The sequence below is a fragment of the Calypte anna genome, chromosome 5A (assembly GCF_003957555.1).
Source record: "Calypte anna isolate BGI_N300 chromosome 5A, bCalAnn1_v1.p, whole genome shotgun sequence".
Lineage (NCBI taxonomy): Eukaryota > Metazoa > Chordata > Aves > Apodiformes > Trochilidae > Calypte > Calypte anna.
Window position 1 is genome coordinate 18,082,766 of NC_044251.1, and position 17,755 is coordinate 18,100,520.

The window sequence follows — 17,755 nt, forward strand, 5'->3', positions numbered from 1 at the left end:
GCTTGACGGTGCTATCATTAGAGGAAGCCAAACAGAATGCAGAGGGAGGCCTGGGATGGCTGGATGATGGGTACAGGCCAGTGCTGAAGATACCAAGAATCACATCCTTACTTTCAGGGTAAAGTCACGTTTAGTATAGGGTATTCAAATAAGAATAGGGCTTGGTACACAGGAAAGAAGTCCAAAAATATTTATTTAAAAAAAAAAAAAAAAAAAAGAATTTTAAACTCCTAAACAACAACAGTTGCTTTTTTGATTTAAGAAATTAATTCTGCTATTCCTGTACATACCACATTTTGTATCATGTGGGGGAGGGAGATAAGGGAGGAAGGTAAGTAAAATGGAAGAGCCACTGGTTGAAATAATGAATGTTTCCAGCTTCAAACAGCTGCTGCATCAGACTGAGGTATCTCTATGGACAGAGTCTGCTCCTGTTCACAGTCATGTATCATCAACATCAGCAGCACTGTCATTATCACTTGCTACAAGGACCTCTCTGTTCTCGTATGTCCAGAACCCATTCAGATCAATTAGAATGCTGGTAACAGTGTCTCCTTGGCTGCTATTGATTAAGTCCTGAAGGGAGATTTTGTATGGATCCTTAGGCTTCACCATATCAAAGATTTCATCCTATGAAAGAAAAGTCAAAATTGTGGAAAAAAACCCCAGCACATTTATAAGCACAATAATGGCTGCTTCATACCAGATACAGAATGATCTTTAGGTAACCAGTGCTGCCTCCACTGATTTACAACAAAATTGCTGTTAAGGCCCAAACCAGTTAAAATAATAAAGCACAGTAACTGGCTTTGGAGCAGTGTGCTCAGCTCCCACATCACAAATAAGAATTTGCATTTCAGGAGAGGCTTTAGCCTCAAAGTGGCAACCTGAGTCTCTGTTGGCTTAAATGAACTAAGTTTTATAGCTCTGGTACTTTTTTTTTAATTAAGTACTAAAACTGCTAAATGCAAAGTAGGCAGTAATAGAGTTTTACAGACAGGCGTGTAGAACCCCCTGCCTCAGAGGGATGATCCTGAACCATAAAATAGACATGCCAAGTATCTTCAACTGTAAGGCACAGCAATTATGTATTTAACAGGTATTTTGTCTATTAGTAAGGAAACTACAAGAACAGTTGCATAACAGATTTCTTACAGATTTCTTATTCTTTGTTGAATAGAAAGACATTTCCAAACCTATGAGTAGGACAAGTCTGACCATCCCTACTACTTTGCAACTAAATATAAAAAAACCTAGAAACTACAATAGGAGTGAATAATGAAATGCTTATTCAAGTAGTTCTCTATTCAGTAAAACAAACCTTGACATCCTGAAAAGAAACAGGCTCTTGTCCATGGATTTTCATTTGTTCCTGAATAGCCTAGGAAAACAAAATAAAAATTAGGAATAGGAAGTGCAGTATTATACTGACACTGTATGGAACTTTTTAAATGCTTTTGCATCTTAGAATCATAGAATCATAGAATTGGCTGGGTTGGAAGGGACCTCAGAGATCATCGAGTCCAACCCTTGAACCACCCTTGCAGTTGCTAGACCATGGCACTGAGTGCCACATCCAGTCTCTTTTTAAATATCTCCAGGGACGGAGATATTGAGCTGTAAAGCCCTGTAACAAAGCATTCAACACCCATCACTGCACGTTTCATTATTTTCATTCCTTTTACTGAATTTTAGGATTACAGTGGAAATTAAAACCAGGGGCAATAATCAATCAGAACCATCACAACAGATTTTAGTAAATAATCATTAAGCAATTTTAGGACAATCCTAATTTTATAAATTAATTTTCTTGAACAAAATCAAAGCAGTTCATTTCAACTGCAGATAAATTGTTGAAAACACCTTTTGACTTCTTTCCAAGTTTTGGAATTTTTCAAAAAAATATTTTAAATCTTCTTAGAAGTAGTTACTAGCCTCCCAGTGGGCACTGGTAATTTAAAGTGATTTCCTGCAGATCTGCATGTAGAAGCACACAGGCTATAACACTACAAACACAGAAAATGGCCTACCTGTATAAAGAGACTTACCCTAAAGAAATAATTAAGGGAAAAGACATTCAGGTATCCTTTGTTCTCTATATCAAGCAGCTTGAAAATATACTGCAGAGCTGCAGGCTCCTTTCTGTTTTCTAATGCAAGCACAAAGTCCAGGTAGGTTTTATAGTCCTAAAAGTAGATATAATCAAGTTTATTATAGTCTTCTTTCTAAATCGATTTTGCAAGCAGGAACTTTATAATTGGCAGCTATTTCATCGTAGGGGATCAGGCTATTTTCTGAAAAAGGCAACATGAAACAGAAAATGGCTGCTACCTCCAACGTGAACAGAAAAGTGAGTTGTGCATGACTGCTGACAATACAAAATCCTGGTAAAATAGGATTCCAAACCTAAATCTAAATTTAACATGCTATATATATTTTAATCAATTTTTAATACATCTTTAGACTGCTCATGTAATGAGGAAGAGCCATATAAAAGGTTTTTACTAACAAAAATGTCCAGTGGCAGTTTAACCATTAACAGCAAATTAAATACAAAATTAAAATACATAATCCTTAGATCAGAGTAAATACTTTAGCAAATCATGTGGTAGAAGCATTAAAAGACATCAGAAGTATGCATCACACTTTTCTTTTCCAATAGTACTAATTTTTGGGTTCCAAATCAAGATACAGTTTTGACAAGGACAGAAATCCTTCAGTCCTGTCTACATAATAACCCTGTGTACCTTAAATACCAGAGAGCTGTGCTGCCATTCAGAGTGAGCTTGACAGACTGAGAGAACAGGCTGACAGCAACTTCCCCAAGTACAACAGAGGGAATGAAAAACCCTGGATTTGGGAAGGAAGAACCTCATGCACCTCAGTACACTCTGGGAGCTGACTAGGCAGAAAGCAGCTGTGCACAGTCCTCAAAGTCCTAAAGGTGACAAATCTGAACACACCCCAGCAATGTGCCCTTGCTGACAGCATCCTGAGCTGCCTCAGAAGAGCTTTGCTGACAAATTGAGGAAGATGATCCTTCTCCTCAGCACTGCTTAGACCACATCCAAGTCCTGTGCTGGACTCCTCCATAGAAAAGAAAGACAAGCCTAGTGCAGTGAGTTCAGTGAGATTCTGAGATTCTACAAAAAACTGCTAAGGCAGTAGAAGGACTGTGTAGTGAACTTGTAATTTTTCACTTTGAGAGTTCAGTCATCTGAATGCAGATGACAAGGTTAGAAATACATTAAGTAAAGCTTTCATAATAAATACACATATAAATTTTATATGATAAAATTGTTATTTTAACTCTGATTTAGTTAGACTTCTCATTTTTCAGACCTATGGAAAGCTTTCAACAAAAATCCCTGTTGTCTTCATGAAGAACTAGACAGACCACCTACCTTGCACTAGTCTTTGGTTTTCTTTAAAAAATTGCATGTATGTAAAAGCATTGCTACATCCATACATTTTTTCAGTATGCACTTTACGTTACTGAATCTACAGGATTTATCTTACCCTGTCTGACTTTTGTATCACCTCTGCTCTTCAAAACAAGCAAACTGTCTTTAAGCCACACTGTGATCATCTTGCTGTTTAGAACATTAATTTCCTTCTCTGCTGCATAGTAATTTATGTGTACAATGATAAACAAAAGTTACTTCATTTCAAGCTATTCCTTATTTTAAGATACTGATGATGAGATATTTCCCATCTAGATAAGCCAAACCTTCTACATTGTGAAGAAAGTGAAAATATGGGATTACCATTTCACCATCGTAAGTTAAGCATTCCTGAAAGACACGATCCAAAAATATGTTGGTCAGAGTCCCTGTTCCATACCGAGACAGTTCCTCTTTGCTGAGCATGCCATTGTGATCTTTATCAAGGTTTAAGTACTGGCCTAGGGAGATGTAGAAAGCAAAACATAATGCACTTATATCAGCAAAGAACTGTTTCAACAAAGAAAGAAAAATTCCTTAACATTTATATAATTTTCACCATAAAGTTAAGTTAATATTTCACACATATTTAAGTGTGAAAATGCTAGATCCACAATAATACTCCTACAGTACCATAAATGAGCACAGAACATGAAGGCAGTTCTACTCAAGACTCAGAAGCAAAGGCTGTGTATACTAAGGAGCAGAAGGCTAAAGGCATCTTGTTTTAAACAGATCTGCTGTAAGCATTAAAGAAGAGCTAAAGGTGACACAAAAGCATGAACAGAACAGCCAAGGGGAAAAGGGAAAGGTAAAGAGGAAACTTCTTGTGCAACCAGCAAAAAATGATGGAGGACAAAAACCATGGTAAAGAGCAATAGTGAAGAACTTAAATTGTGAAGAAAGTCAGGAAGATATACTGAAGGGATGGCTACAGGTGTTGAAAGGACAAGCTACCAGGAGGATTAAATCGACAAAACTAGAGGAAAATAATATTATTATTGTGACTAAGTCATACAAGGCAGGGATTAGAGGAAAAGGAAAAAGCATGTCTGTGTGTGAAGCGAACACACATAAAGGAACCTACCATAAACTCTTAATGCAGAAGGAGCAGAAAACCAATTTGTTTCCTGACTTTCTTTAGAAAGTTCTTCATCCCTTAACTAAGCAAAACACAAAGTTAGAATTCAGAAAGAGTAAATTAAAATACAATAGTACAAGATAAGAGATATCTACCTCCAGTAAGTCATCTAGAAAGCTGCAAGCTAAAATATCCTGAATCTTTATCTTCCCTGCAACAGGAAAAGGAAAAAACATTAATAGTTGCCCAGCCAACATATACATTTGATTATTTTCATTTAGGTCATTCTATATAAGAAAAGAATATTCTGAGCAGAAAACCAAAGCCTTTTAAAAAAACTAAATCAGAGAAAACCAATTTCTAACATAAAGGATAAAGCTGTAACTTAAGAGATAAAATTAGCCTATAAGCTTATAGAAATAAAAATGACTGAATAAAACTAGACTGATATTGGCAGAAGCAACATTGTGAAGCCTTAAAAGCCAGAAAACTAGATTTTAAAAAAATGGGAGTGTTCAACTCAAAATACAAAATGTTTATTTTGTATGTTTAAAATATTTATTTGAAAAACAGAGTCTCTTAATTGGTGTGATATTTTTAAATCTTCAGACACTACAGGTGTCACATAAAGCTAAGGTGGCAGAATGCACTGCTCTTGGTGTAGCTTTGGCTGGTGCAAAACTGAAGCTTTGACTGAGCAAGCTCTCATCTGAGGGAGCTCCATCTGCCTGCTCAGGATTAGCAGTCCTAACTGCAAACATTTTTCCACAAGTTTACATGGTGCACACAAATTTAATCACAACAGAAGCACGTCAAAATTTTTGACCGTTTCCAGAGCTCTAGGGATGTTCTGCCAAGCATATCTGTGGTTAGCTGCTGCATTTTCTATTCACCCTAAACACTTATAAAATTAGCTACTGCTAATGATGCAGTATGATGAAACAGTATTTCATCTGTTGGTTTCTGTGAGATAGCTCTATAGTACCACAACTCCACAACTGATGGCTATGTCACAGAAATTAATTAGCTGGAGAAGAAGGTTACTAGACCCACATAAAGACTCATGATCTTCAGTGGACATTAATCTTAAAATACAAGATTGATAAACAAAATCCTACAAGGAGAACTACATACTACTTTGAAAACACAAATAGCTTCAGTGGAACAGTTTTAAAGTAAAAACATAGCCATATATTTACAATTTTGAAATCTACCTGTTCTGAGAGGATCGAGAAAGAAGAAGAACTTTCTAACTGCTGTGCAGACATAGAAGGAGTAAAAAGATTTTTCTAAACCATCCAGCTGTGGCAAAGTAGGGATGAGTTCCAAAATATAGTTTTCTAAATCCTGAAGATTTAAGAAAGAAAACAAGCCTTAAGCACTACTATGGTTGCACTGTTTGCTGTATTCCACCTGGCTTTCCACTACATTTCCTGCAACACTGCAGGAAAGAGCAAGAAAGCAGACAAAAAACTGTCTCTCTGCAAGAAATCCTAGGTTATATAAATACAGGTGTGATGCCATGACTGAAACAGTCTGCAAACAGCAGATTGTTAACAAAGTAGGTTATATTTACAAGCAAATGCAAAAGCATTCAACTGTACCTTTTACAAATAAAAATGCAACACTCCTAATTGGATTGTCCCATGGCTGAATATTCTTAAATAGATCTCTTTTAGAGTGGTAACTAGAACCTTCTTATTTATAATATTAACTCCTGTTAGACAGGACATGCATTAACTCCTATGAGAATAGGAGAATAATTCTTTGAGACACACGCTAGCCATCCTTTTTTGTGATTTCTACTATATCTGACTAAATCTAGTTAAGTGATAATAACATGAAACCTTCATATCTCTGATTTCTCTTTCAGAGAATTACCTGTGTGGTGGAAGAGGTTAGCAGCACTCCCCTCACTGTATCTCTAGAATACAGAGATTGTTGTTTGTCCAAAAAAATGGGCCCACCCCAAACTTCAATTACAATACAAGCTTTTATGCAATAAGACTGGAAGAAAATTGGAGTGTTTTAGATGATGTGTCATTTGAGTAAAGACAGACATTAAGTTAATCAAGAAGTTACTTACTGATTCTCTGAGGTAGCCCTGTCCTGCCACGTCGTACAAACTAAGACCTATTCTTGTCTGATGAAGCCACACTGTAAAACAGGAAACAGAATTAGAGGTTTTTGAAGCCTCACCAAAGTTTGGAGTTATTTAAATGCCACAGGCACCACTGGAACTCTATCTCCTATTTTTATGGAAGCAAATCCATGATATGTACCAGTCCTGCCCAGAAATGCCATTTCAGTCTAAGTTGTGGTTCATGGTCTGCTGTGACCAAGACTGCCTTGTACTAACTAGATGTGGGAAACAGCTGAGCAGACACCATTGTATATGCTGCATGAAACATGGATTTTTTTTCTGTCTTGCTGACCTAGAGATCTGGCTGACAGTGCATTTTTATTGCATTAAAAACAGAGGTACAATGTCATATACAGATTTCTTGTCAGGTTGCTATAGACCTTGGTGCTGCAAGACACTGCAGCTACAGCCAAAGGTCTTGTCCTCCTTTATGAGTTACAACAGGAGAATTAGAATAGCAAATGTTTCTATTTTTGCAATGAGCCATGTTAATCAGATATCCTACAGACAATGTGCTTGAGGCCATTGTTGCAGCACATTAGCAGAGATGGAGTTCAGGTTAAACATAAAAACTATTGTTCACACACTTCATGTTAAATTTAACTTCCATTTCATAAAGAAGCTGTTTAAAAGCCCCTCTTATTAAATCCAAGTTGTGCTTCATACCAACATTCAGCTCTTGAAGGTGTTTGTCAAGGTGAACTAAGTATCACTCAAAGATAACAGAGGTTACATGGTGAGGCTGTTTCTTTGTTGGCTGAAGGTAAGTGCATCATACAGCCTGAAGTGATTCAACAGACTCAACCTCCTCTCCTTTTGAAGGGTGAGTGCAACTGGAGGCAGATGGTGCTTTGGGAAATGCTTTGCCATTGCACTGTTATTAACTTCACCATTTTCTCACCCCCACCCAAAAGGACTGTGTAGAGCACGAAGAAAGAAGAAAAGCTGTAATGCATGGACTGCAGGAAATCTTCCAGCTGGAGGTAGGAAGGAAAAAGACAGGATGCTACATGTTTAGCGCAAGTATAATACATGCAGGTGAATACATACAGGTACTCCTAAAAATTTAACAAGCATCCAAAAGAAAAACCTCAAAAGCTCGTTATTTGAAGTTCAGCTTTAAATTAAAAATTAGTTCACATTAAAGTTCAGCTGGTTAGGAAACTGCATAACACATGTGAGGCACACGTGTTAACACACAGCTTAACATTTTTGAAGCTCAGGATGCTATGGCCTTTTCTCTGCTGCAGCACCACTCTGCAGGCTGAGTCCCTGCTGCAGGAGCTTCATCAAAAGAAGGTGAAATGAGGGACTGCACTGTCCTAACCTGGATCAGCTCAAGCAGCTGCAGGGTAACGCACTTAATCATCTGATACTTTCCCTTCCTTTCAGTGCCTCACTGAAGGACATTTAGCAGTAACTATAGATGAAAATCACTAATTCCAGTCTATAGTAGTAACTGGAAGCTCCTACAGGAAATTTAAGTCTTTTCTTCCTTTACTATCCGGCCTTTAGCCCTCATACAGAATGCTATACAACCAACACCAGAAATTATCTCAGCTACTGCACAGACCTGCTACTGGGCTAACTTTGTTAGGCAATTCCAATGCTGTCAGCTAGCAAAGCCAAGGGTCTTTATCCAACCGACCCAAGAGGGACTTGCAAAAAACCACTGCAATAGGACCAACATTGGCCAGAGTCTGAAAATTAAATTTTATCAAGACGGGACATGCAAAAAGGTTTTCGATGTCTAAATTTAGTGGGTGTTTTGTCTTTGTTTCCTTATTTTGGTGCTTTTTTTGGGTATTTTTAGGAAAAAAAGTTACCATCATAAATACGCAGAATTTAAAACTTCTTAGTGACACAAATGAAATAAAGATCTCTTGAAAGAACCTCTGTTGTGTCCATCTGGGTAAACCTTCTTGAAAGGTATCCAATTTCTACAGACTTCTTCACAGATCTCCTATCATGAAAGTTTTGTGTTTGCCAGTTGCTACAAGCGTGCCCGTTACTCCTTTCCTGCCTACTCTGCACATCCAGTCACTGGGTTTCCTGCAGGCACATCTCACATCCCTTGGACCACAAGATTTTAGAGAGAGGTGTCATTCTCCCCTCCTGAAGGCTCTACCAAACCTAAGAACCCAGTAGCCAGGGACAAGGCAATGAGGCAACCTTTCTGCTAGCCAGCCTCATCTTTTTAAAGATCTAATACAGATTTTAGAAGAAAACAAAATAATTGCAAAATAATAGCCCAAGTGGCTATTTATAATAAAAATAGATAAAAGAATAGTAAGGCTATAGTGATAAGCACAGTTAGAAAACACCACTCTGTAGAAGGAAGAATAGCAAAGCAATATATTTGGCAGACAGACTGATCACAACTTGGTTAGGATCACGCTTGCCACAGAACTTCACTGAACTTCTTCACAGTAAGGCATGAGTAAAGCAAGCCAGAATGACAAGATATATAACTAACAGAGTATCTCTGGCTGAGAGGAAAGGTGGATTTCAGAAACAGGGTGAACTCCCACCCCTCCTAGTAACCAGAAAAAATTCCCAAGCCTCCAGGAAAGCAGAATTAGCTACCCAGGGTGAGATCTCACTGCTGCTGAAGAGAACAGCAAGTAATAAAGCTTAAGATAGTGTTGAAAATCAAACAGCTTCTCCTGAACACAGAATAAGCACCAACTAACCTTTTCGCATGACATAATTGAAGAACTGCATGATAGAAATCCTCCCATAAGGATCATTATGAAGTAATTTAGCAAAGATCTTCGCTGTGAAGAACTGCCTGTAAAGCATAACCACAAAGTCACTTTCATGCATCTGATTACACTGCACTGACAAATCCAGTTACAGTATCAAAACATCAGACACTTTAAAATATTATTTTAACAATACAGAACATGTTCTGTGTAGCCAAATAGGTTAATTTGCTAACAACCACCAAGTAAAATCCTACTGAGTAACAATGATAAACTCAGTAAAAAGCAACTGCTGCTGTTGCTCACATCACTGACTCTTCAGTGATGCAGGAGTTTTGAGAGCTTTCATTCAATTTAATGTTTCTTTAGTACAAAATATTTGGTAACTTCCAATCTTGTACAATGATATTCACATAAAAGGAACTGCCAGTATTGACAACTAATCTACTTCTGCCCAAAATTCCATCACAAAGCTATATGCACAACAGCAGTCTCCAGCAGCAGCAAAAAGAAGAAATATTTATCTGGAGGGAAAATTTCCATCAGAAGATATTAGGGAAAGTTTGGCAATATCACTGGAGACATGATTTCCTCTTCAAGTACAAAATGTGCTGTTCACTGACCACTAACACTATAGCAAATACAAGAGAAGAAAGCCTTACTTGCATTTAGTTCCAGCTTTTTCACCAACTTTCAAGAAGTTCTCATAGTTGATCATTGCTTCTTCCCCAATCATTGGTGATGTCTGATGTTTGTCCAGTAGAAACCACAGATTCTTAAAAGGCATTTATATCTTGTTAAGAAGACATTCTCTACAGACATCAATGTGCCTAAATCAAAGCATCTAAAAACAGTTTTGCTGCAAGGTTATCTCAGTTAATCAGCACACATCATCAGTTAAGCCAAAAAAGCAAGTGATGCTTCCACTGCTCTTAAACACACACTCTCTCACTCACTAGGATTTCTAGGGTCACATCCCTTTGGTCTTTACACTGCAGTGAACTCAATCATCTTTGGAGTCTCTCTCAGTGATACATAAAGAGAACTTATTTCTTCTGGGCCTACTACAGAAATTGTTGAAATGTGCTGGAAAACCAGAAGCCACAGATTTAGTCCTCATATGCATCGTTAGGAGGAAGCTTTACACTGACATCACCTGCCCAAGATCATGCAGCACTTCAGCCTCAGCTAGGATTTCACAACCAGACAATGAGCCTAAATAAAAAGTACCCTACCACAAGATTCTGTGGATGGACAGGAGATAATAAAACTGTAGAAAGAGGAAAACTTGTCAGAAGCCACTATGAGACATGCAGAAAATATTTTCTTACCTGCAGCTCTTCATTATCCAACAGCTCTCTACTTTTTCTTTGCAGAAAGACTGCTCTGGATTCTTCTCTTAATTTCTGCAGCAAGACTTCATCTTCAGCTGGCAACTACAAACATCATGGCACTTTAATCTCCTGTACAGTGGTACCATTCAAAAATGACACATCTAACAAGTACTCTTAGGTAGTCATGACTCACACACTACAATGAAGCTTTTTACTTGACAGAAAGTAACAACCTGTCTACCACAATGCTGTATGGTGCCTGCTTCTTTTACAGCGATATCACTTGCATACTCAAACTATTTTAATATTTATTTAAAGCAGGACATCTTTAACACAAGAGACAGAGACCTACCTCATACGTGATAATCCATCCAATAAGCACTTCCCCTTGGTTGCAATATAGGAGGGCTCACACGTAAGGGACATTTACTGCTGTGTTTCTACTCAGGAGAGAGCAGCACTTCCTATTTGTGGCAGGGCTCACTGTCAGAAGTGTGAATGTTTACCAGAATTGTTTTGGCCAGAAGAACACTTAACATGAATGCTCTGCTGATGTTTACATGTAAAACTACATGTAAAACCAGCTGAACTTGGGTTGTTGCATATATACAGCAACTAAAACATAGGATCGTGAGTTTCTGCTGATTAAGCTCTCATGTACCTCAGGGATGTGGGACCTTGCAAGGTTAGATAGCAGATGAGTAGTCAAGCTGATAACTGACAGTAATACCAAGATGTCAAACTTGTGCACCCATATTCCCCCATCCCCTATCTCACATACAAACTGCTTGACCAGGTGTTTCTGCTGGATGATGCTTACAACAAGCCCATCTTTTGTCTGAAAGACCAGTGACCCAACATTTTCATGAAGCAGCGTCCCATTCTGTCCTAAGAGAACCACGAAGATAAGTACTTTTAACACTGGTATGTCAAAATTTAGTTAAAACAGGAAGTTTCCCTGAAAAAGGACCTCCTATTAGTAAACAGCCAAGCCTGATCACAGAACTAATTCATGGCCTTTGATGAGATGCTTAGCAATTATCTGAAACTGCTGCAAACCACAATTTTACAAAACAAAAAATTATGCTTAGCAATAATGCAGACTTCAAGCTACTTAAGCTTCTGAAGCAGAAATGCCCATTTGAATAAGCACAACCTTCTTTAAAACATAGAATAAGCTCTTGTGGAAGTTTATCTGGACACCTCACTTACCCTGTAGTAAAACCGTGGTATGTTTGTATATGATGTAATGCCACTTTTTCTTCCTCCTTTCCATTCCATGTAATATTTTGTGAACAATTCCATTTCTTCATCTTTTAGCTCTTGGTCAGTCTTTTTGGCTGATTAACACAGAAAAAAATTTCTTGTTGTAGTTCAAACAGGGTTTTAATCTAACAAGGAGCTGGAAAAAAAGTTAATGCTGATGCTTATATATCTATGCTCTTTAGTAACACAAACACTGGGCTGAAAAGAATGGAGAACAGGAATATGATGTAAATTATATAACACGTATATTGAATGTGTCACATACATACTCTATCTGAGCATCTACAAAGCACTTCTTCCACTAGGTGCACACAACCTGATTCTCTGTAGGTTATGTGATTGCAAGAGACACATGGGTATGAGTGACAAAGCAGCAGCATTCTTGTTTTACAGAGGCAGCATAGTTCAAGGTACTGCTTAGCATAAGCAGCACCACAGTATCACCTTTTGTTCTGTAACATCAAGATATCCCTGGAGAAGGCTCTGGGGGGGCCTTATAGCAGCCCTACAGTACCTGAAGGGGACTACAGGAAAGCTGGGGAGGAACTTTTCACAAGGACTTGTGTGACAGGACAAGGAGAAATGGCTTTGAACTGGGAGAGGGTAGATTTAGGTTAGATATGAGGAAGAAACTCTTTCGTGTGAGGGTGGTGAGACACTGGAACAGGTTGCCCAGGGAAGATGCAGTCAGTCCCATCCCTGAGTGTTCACGGGACATTCTCAGGGCTTTGGGCTGGATTTTGGATGGGGCTTTGGGCCACTTGGTCTACTGCGAGGTGTCCCTGCCCATAGCAGGAGGGGTTGGAACTAGATGATCTTTTAAGGTCTCTTCCAACCCAAAAATACTTTCTTTAGGCACTCGTTTCCCCTTAAGCTTCTCTGTTGTTGACGTTTCATATTTTTTGCTGTTCTTTTGCCTTCAGGAGCTCTGGGAGGGCTCACCGATGAGCCGTGACCCGCTAGCGCTGTCACAGCGGTCCCTACAGCAGCCACACCGCCCTGCACAGCACCGGCTCCTCAGACCCACCCCTCCTCTCAACCTCTCAGTCAGTTTCTCCGCAGAACGAGTCCCAGCCCTGTCCGACCCAAGGGGGATTCAGGCAACACCGGAGACGCCGCCGCCTGCCCCGTCAGCCTGGCCACAGCCCCCCGGCAAGTGCGACCACCTATGGGACATATTCCCTGCCCCCCACCCCTCTCTCCTGACAGACGGACCCCAGCCCCGCGGCGAGGAGCGCCGCCTCCGGTCCGGTCCGGTCCGGGTCACTCACGCGCTCGGCGGGCGGCCAGGCGGCCCCGCAGGCTCCGCTTCCAGTCCATGGCCGCCCCGCGCGCCCGGCGCCACGTGACCCACAGCGCTACCCGCCGCCCGGCCCCGTGCGCATGCGCGACCCCCCCTCCCCGGCGCGCCGCAGCCATCGGGAAGCGCAGTGCCCGTAACCAAGATGGCGGAGCTGCCGCTTCCGCCCGGGCAGTCGGGCGCTGGGCAGCCCAGTGAAACGCGATTGGTTCCCGGATCAGGCGCGGGTCCGGCAGCTCTTCCGGGGCTGCGTCAGGAGAGCGCCCGGGGCGGCGTGCGGCGGCCTCTGCGGTAAGCGCCTCCCTGCTGGAGGCTGGCGGCGCCGAGGTGCCCATGGCTGCCGCGCACCCAGCAAGGTAAGCCCATGATGGAGGCGACCGGGCGCACCGGCACCGCGCTTCGTTACACTCTGGCGGGGTAACGGGGGGAGAGAGGGAGAGAGGGACTTTCCCCTCGGGCAGCGCGCTGCCGATGGCCGGGCCGCGGTGCACGCTGGGAGTTGTAGTCTCCGGGAGCGCGGGCGAAGCGGGGCCGCAGGGCAGGGAGCGAGGGACGTGGGGCCTTGCGGGGCCTCCTCCTGAGACCCTCCCGCTGCCAGCCCGGCTGCCGGCGAGCCTGCCGGTATTTGCGTTTATAAAACCTTTCTTGTGGGATTTCCGCTGTAATTGCTGTTAGGGGTGCTGCCTTAGGGGCAGCAGCGTTACCAAGGGTTTATGTCTGGGGAATCGTGTTGAACGTAAGTTTATCACTGGTTGAAAGGTGTGAGAACCACCAGCCTAGGAATCCCATGCTGGGATTGCCCGAGGGATCAGGATCGGGATTCCTGACCTAAAACTGTCGAGGGACCTTGAACTTTGTTTGCTAGAGTGCAGCTGTAAATATGTCAAGAAAGAATTGAGGAGGTCATGATTGTGCAGTGTTATTTTTAATTTTTAGGAAATCTCCAGACTCGATGTGCGTGAAGACGGGGAGAAGAAAACTTCTGGCTTTTGCCTGGCTGCATCAGTTGCCTGCCTGGGTGCAACACACTCAATACAGAAGCCAACAAACAGAAATGATAAGCTGGAAATGTGCAAAACATCTGCTCTAGAAAGAAAGGTTTCCTCATTTTGGATGAATGTTCTCACAGGCTAAGAGAGTGATTTTTGGGAAAAGAGATTTTACCATTTTTTGTCTTTTTAAGAGGCAGAAAGGACTCGTAGAACAAGCATTTTGAAACTCAAGTTTATAGACACTGACGGCCCTTGGGCTTTTATAATAAATGTCCTCATGCAAACTGCATTATATAACTTTCTTTGAACTAACAGTGAGATAATTTCTTCTTGTCATGGCACTCCTTTCTCAAGTTAGTCAACAGGGTTTTCAGGCCTTGCTGTGGAAATGTCGTCTGTTCTGGCCTGTTTCAAGATTCCAGCAACTGTTTGCAGTTTCTTTCAGCATCCCCAACGGGGAAAAGATTAACTATTTCAGTTTTATGACTTCTTCCAGCACTGCATTACCAGTGAGTCCCAAAGGAACTGATGTCGTTCCTACGAAGAAAAGGTCTGAAATTGATTATGAGGAAGAAAAAGGATGGGATGATGAGACTAAAGAAGTATCTGAAGGGAAACTCCACTCTTCTTCCTCTGTTGGAGCTCCAAAGAAGCAGTTAATGAGTCAAGTTCTGTCAAGGCATAAGTTTAGCCGCATACAGCCTCCAGAAAAACCCCTGAAGTCTGAGGAGTGGAACAGACTGAGGGAAAACTTTCAATCACCTGAAGTATTTGAAGAAGTCATGCTTAACAGTATGATCAAATCCAACAGCCCCATTGATGTGGCTAAGTCCTTGCTGACCCAGGTAGCACAGAGTAATGGTGACATTGCATATAATTTGTTGGTCAAATATCTGGCATTGTGTGTCCAGCAGGGGCAGACTGCAGAAATTCAGGAAATGTATGATATAATGAAAATCAGATTTAAGACTTTAGAAAGTGGGGCTTACAGCCTTCTTATCAAGGGGCTGAGTAATTCAGATCAATGGAAGATGGCCTTGAGTCTTTTGGAAGAAGTAAAAAAGATTATGATTCCCTCACGGACAAACTATGAATCCTGTATCAAAGCAGCTGGTCGTCACCAAGAAATGAGCCTTGCATTTGAACTTTACCATGACATGTTGTCTAAGGATTTGATGCCAACCTTGGATATCCTGAAGGCCTTATTTGACTTCAGCAGGGGTATGAAAGATGCTGAGTTACAAAAAGAGCTGTTTGGTATCCTCTTACATTTGAGAGAAAACCAGATATACCCTCACAAAACATTTATGCGGAGTATAAAGCTATGGTTTGAAAGGTAAATAATATTTCAATAGCAAGCTCCATTTGAATGGGATTCAGATTATTCCATAAATCAACTCTAAAAATATCCCTCAGCATTTTAGTTTAGTTGTTGCTTCTCTATGAGAGACATATTGTAATGAAAAGATGCATTTGATTTTTGCTTCAAGTGTAAAGTTACCGATTTCATATTCTCTTCAAAGATTTTACCTGTTAAATTTTATTTCTGGGGAGAAAAAGATGGAAATTGTGAAGGACCATGACTGTCCAAATACCCAGCTTAATCTCTTTCTGGGGTTGGTACATAAGAAATACTGACAGGTATAATGATTTTTCACAAAATATGTCAATAGTGTGGAAGTAGTAAATTATTTGAAAATTTAGGTAGTTTCTTTCTCGAAAGAGCCAGCAAATTTAGCTTAGGTTAAGTGAAGATTAAGTGTTGAAACTGTAGAGAATAATAGGAGGGGAGAAATCTTGATAGGAGGCTTTTTGTTTTAGCACGGTACTTAGGGAGCCACCTAGTCTGTTTTCCTGAGTACTGACAGACTCTGCAAATTGTAACCAGTTACACCATCCATAAGCAGTGTAGTTGACCTGAGCCCATTTATATGTCTCATGCTATTGTATGTGAGCCCATATTTTTAAGTGTTGGCTTTGGTTTATGTGAGCTGCACAACCTCTGTACAAATTGATCTTGGGTGGAAGGTATGGCTGTGAGAACACACTACCACTATTGGAGTGGCTTAGCTGCTTTTTTTTCCTGGGAACAGCTAGGGAGCAGAGAGAGGAGGCTTGAGTTGAACTGGTTTAGTGGCTGAAAGTTTGTAGGGGTTGCTATTACCCCAGCACGTAGAGAGGGACTTGCCTGTAGGTGAGTGCTGCATGTGCAGGAAACCCAATGTAGTAAAAAGTCCTTGGCAAGGAGACTGCAGGGGCAGTGAGTACGTTGAAATTCTATATATTTCTTGTATAGACTGGCAAACAACATAGACAAACTCCTGTTTGTATCTTTAATATGGTATTTGACTGTTAAAGCAATTTGCAAGAGATTGCGGTAGGTTCATATTTTAAGATTAATGTTGGGTGTTTCCCTAAAGTACATGTTTCAAAATGGAAAAGAAACAAAGACCATAACAGAGGGATGAAACTGGCTGATCTCTTCTGGTTTTTTATCTGTAGACCTGTGTCAAATGGTTTTTCTCATCTGGTCCAGTTGATAGCACTGAACTTGTATGTGCTGGTCATTGAAAATAAACAAGCAGTTTATGTGGAGTTACTAAAAAGAATTACAATCTGATGACTTCTAGCACTGTTAGTCTTGCAAAAACAGTGCAGATTGGGAGGTGACTTTTGTTGAGAAAAGAAATTGCTGGTGCAGTAAGTACAGAAGTGGCCTCTGTGAGTGTAACATGAAGTGTTAGTTATAAAAAATTATTTTTCTGAAGAACAGACTGGCACTGACTTCTAATAGTGAGTAGTGAGTAAAAAGCCAGATCTGATGGAGAGATCTGTCTGCAACAAATACTCACAGGATTTTCTGTTGTCTTTGTAAGATAACTAAAGAACCTCTGTGTATCAGCATGAGAAATGGGAAGAGTGCAGAAGCAGGAGGGTTATTCCAAAGCCCACAGCATGTGCCAATTGTGCAGCCTATGATAATAAACAATGGCAAAGGGAGAGGTGTCTGCAGTTGCTCGTTGGTATCTGTATTCCTGTTCTATAACCTGCTCCACTTTGTGTCTTGTGGGCAAAAAGGAATATTTACAGCAGTGTGATGGCAGCTGTGGTAGTGGCAATGATGATGATGATAATGATGTGAAGTCAAAAAGCCTCAATGCAGGATATGTATCTTCATCTTTCAGCATGACATTTACATAGAAACTGTGATTCCTGCTTTCCCATCTGAATTCTGAGGTGCTTTATGAATGTGTAAGGCAGTACCTCAAAAATTGTCAGTGCAGCCTGGTTATTTGTCTGGTTTTGACAACAAACTGGGGAGGTTGGTGGTGTTAGTTCTCTGTATGTTGTTAAGTTATTGTTCTTTATGTAATATTTTCAAGTGTTGCTAAATCATAGAAATCTTTGTATGATTTCTTTGCCAGGTAGGTGATCGATTGTCTCTTATTTCTAAATGTTGACTGAAATAGTGTTATTTATCTGTAATTCAG

The 17,755-nt window shown here is 40.5% G+C and overlaps 2 protein-coding genes across 5 annotated transcripts in view; one reads left to right on the forward strand and one right to left on the reverse strand.

Annotated features, from left to right (window-relative positions):
* Positions 1 to 177: 177 nt before the first annotated feature.
* PPP2R3C (protein phosphatase 2 regulatory subunit B''gamma) lies at positions 178 to 13,311 on the reverse strand. 2 transcript variants are annotated; one of them, XM_030452319.1, is made up of 13 exons: positions 13,244 to 13,311; positions 11,919 to 12,046; positions 10,704 to 10,808; positions 10,035 to 10,147; positions 9,361 to 9,458; positions 6,611 to 6,681; positions 5,739 to 5,871; positions 4,680 to 4,735; positions 4,531 to 4,606; positions 3,768 to 3,904; positions 2,049 to 2,186; positions 1,322 to 1,381; positions 178 to 630 (listed from the first exon to the last, which is right to left on the reverse strand). In XM_030452319.1, exons 1-13 carry the CDS (start codon positions 13,290 to 13,292, stop codon positions 442 to 444), a joined length of 1,353 nt encoding a protein of 450 aa, XP_030308179.1. In that variant the 5' UTR covers positions 13,293 to 13,311; the 3' UTR covers positions 178 to 441. The 2 variants fall into 2 exon arrangements, with proteins under 2 accessions (XP_030308179.1, XP_030308180.1); XM_030452320.1 differs by having other exon boundaries at positions 13,188 to 13,270.
* A 198-nt stretch (positions 13,312 to 13,509) lies between these two features.
* PRORP (protein only RNase P catalytic subunit) overlaps positions 13,510 to 17,755 on the forward strand; it is a 45,689-nt gene continuing 41,443 nt past the window's right edge. Inside the window, exons 1-2 of one of the 3 annotated variants that reach the window (XM_030452316.1) lie at positions 13,510 to 13,628; positions 14,209 to 15,600. In XM_030452316.1, the coding sequence (XP_030308176.1) occupies positions 14,600 to 15,600 (1,001 nt within the window). In that variant the 5' untranslated portion in view covers positions 13,510 to 13,628; positions 14,209 to 14,599. Of the gene's footprint in view, positions 13,629 to 13,816; positions 13,894 to 14,208; positions 15,601 to 17,755 lie in introns of those variants that run through there. The other 2 variants (XM_030452318.1, XM_030452317.1) reach the window with 2 other exon arrangements.

What these genes read in the sequence shown, in the direction of transcription:
- PPP2R3C (XM_030452319.1), bottom strand. Translation starts at nt 13,292, where the DNA reads ATGGACTGGAAGCGGAGCCTGCGGGGCCGCCTGGCCGCCCGCCGAGCG. An exon ending in TCTCGATCCTCTCAGAACAG is followed by an intron (nt 4,736 to 5,738) that starts GTAGATTTCAAA and finishes TTCCTGTTGCAG; the next exon opens with GGAAGATAAAGATTCAGGAT. An exon ending in CCCTTAATTATTTCTTTAGG is followed by an intron (nt 1,382 to 2,048) that starts GTAAGTCTCTTT and finishes TTGTTTTCCTAG; the next exon opens with GCTATTCAGGAACAAATGAA.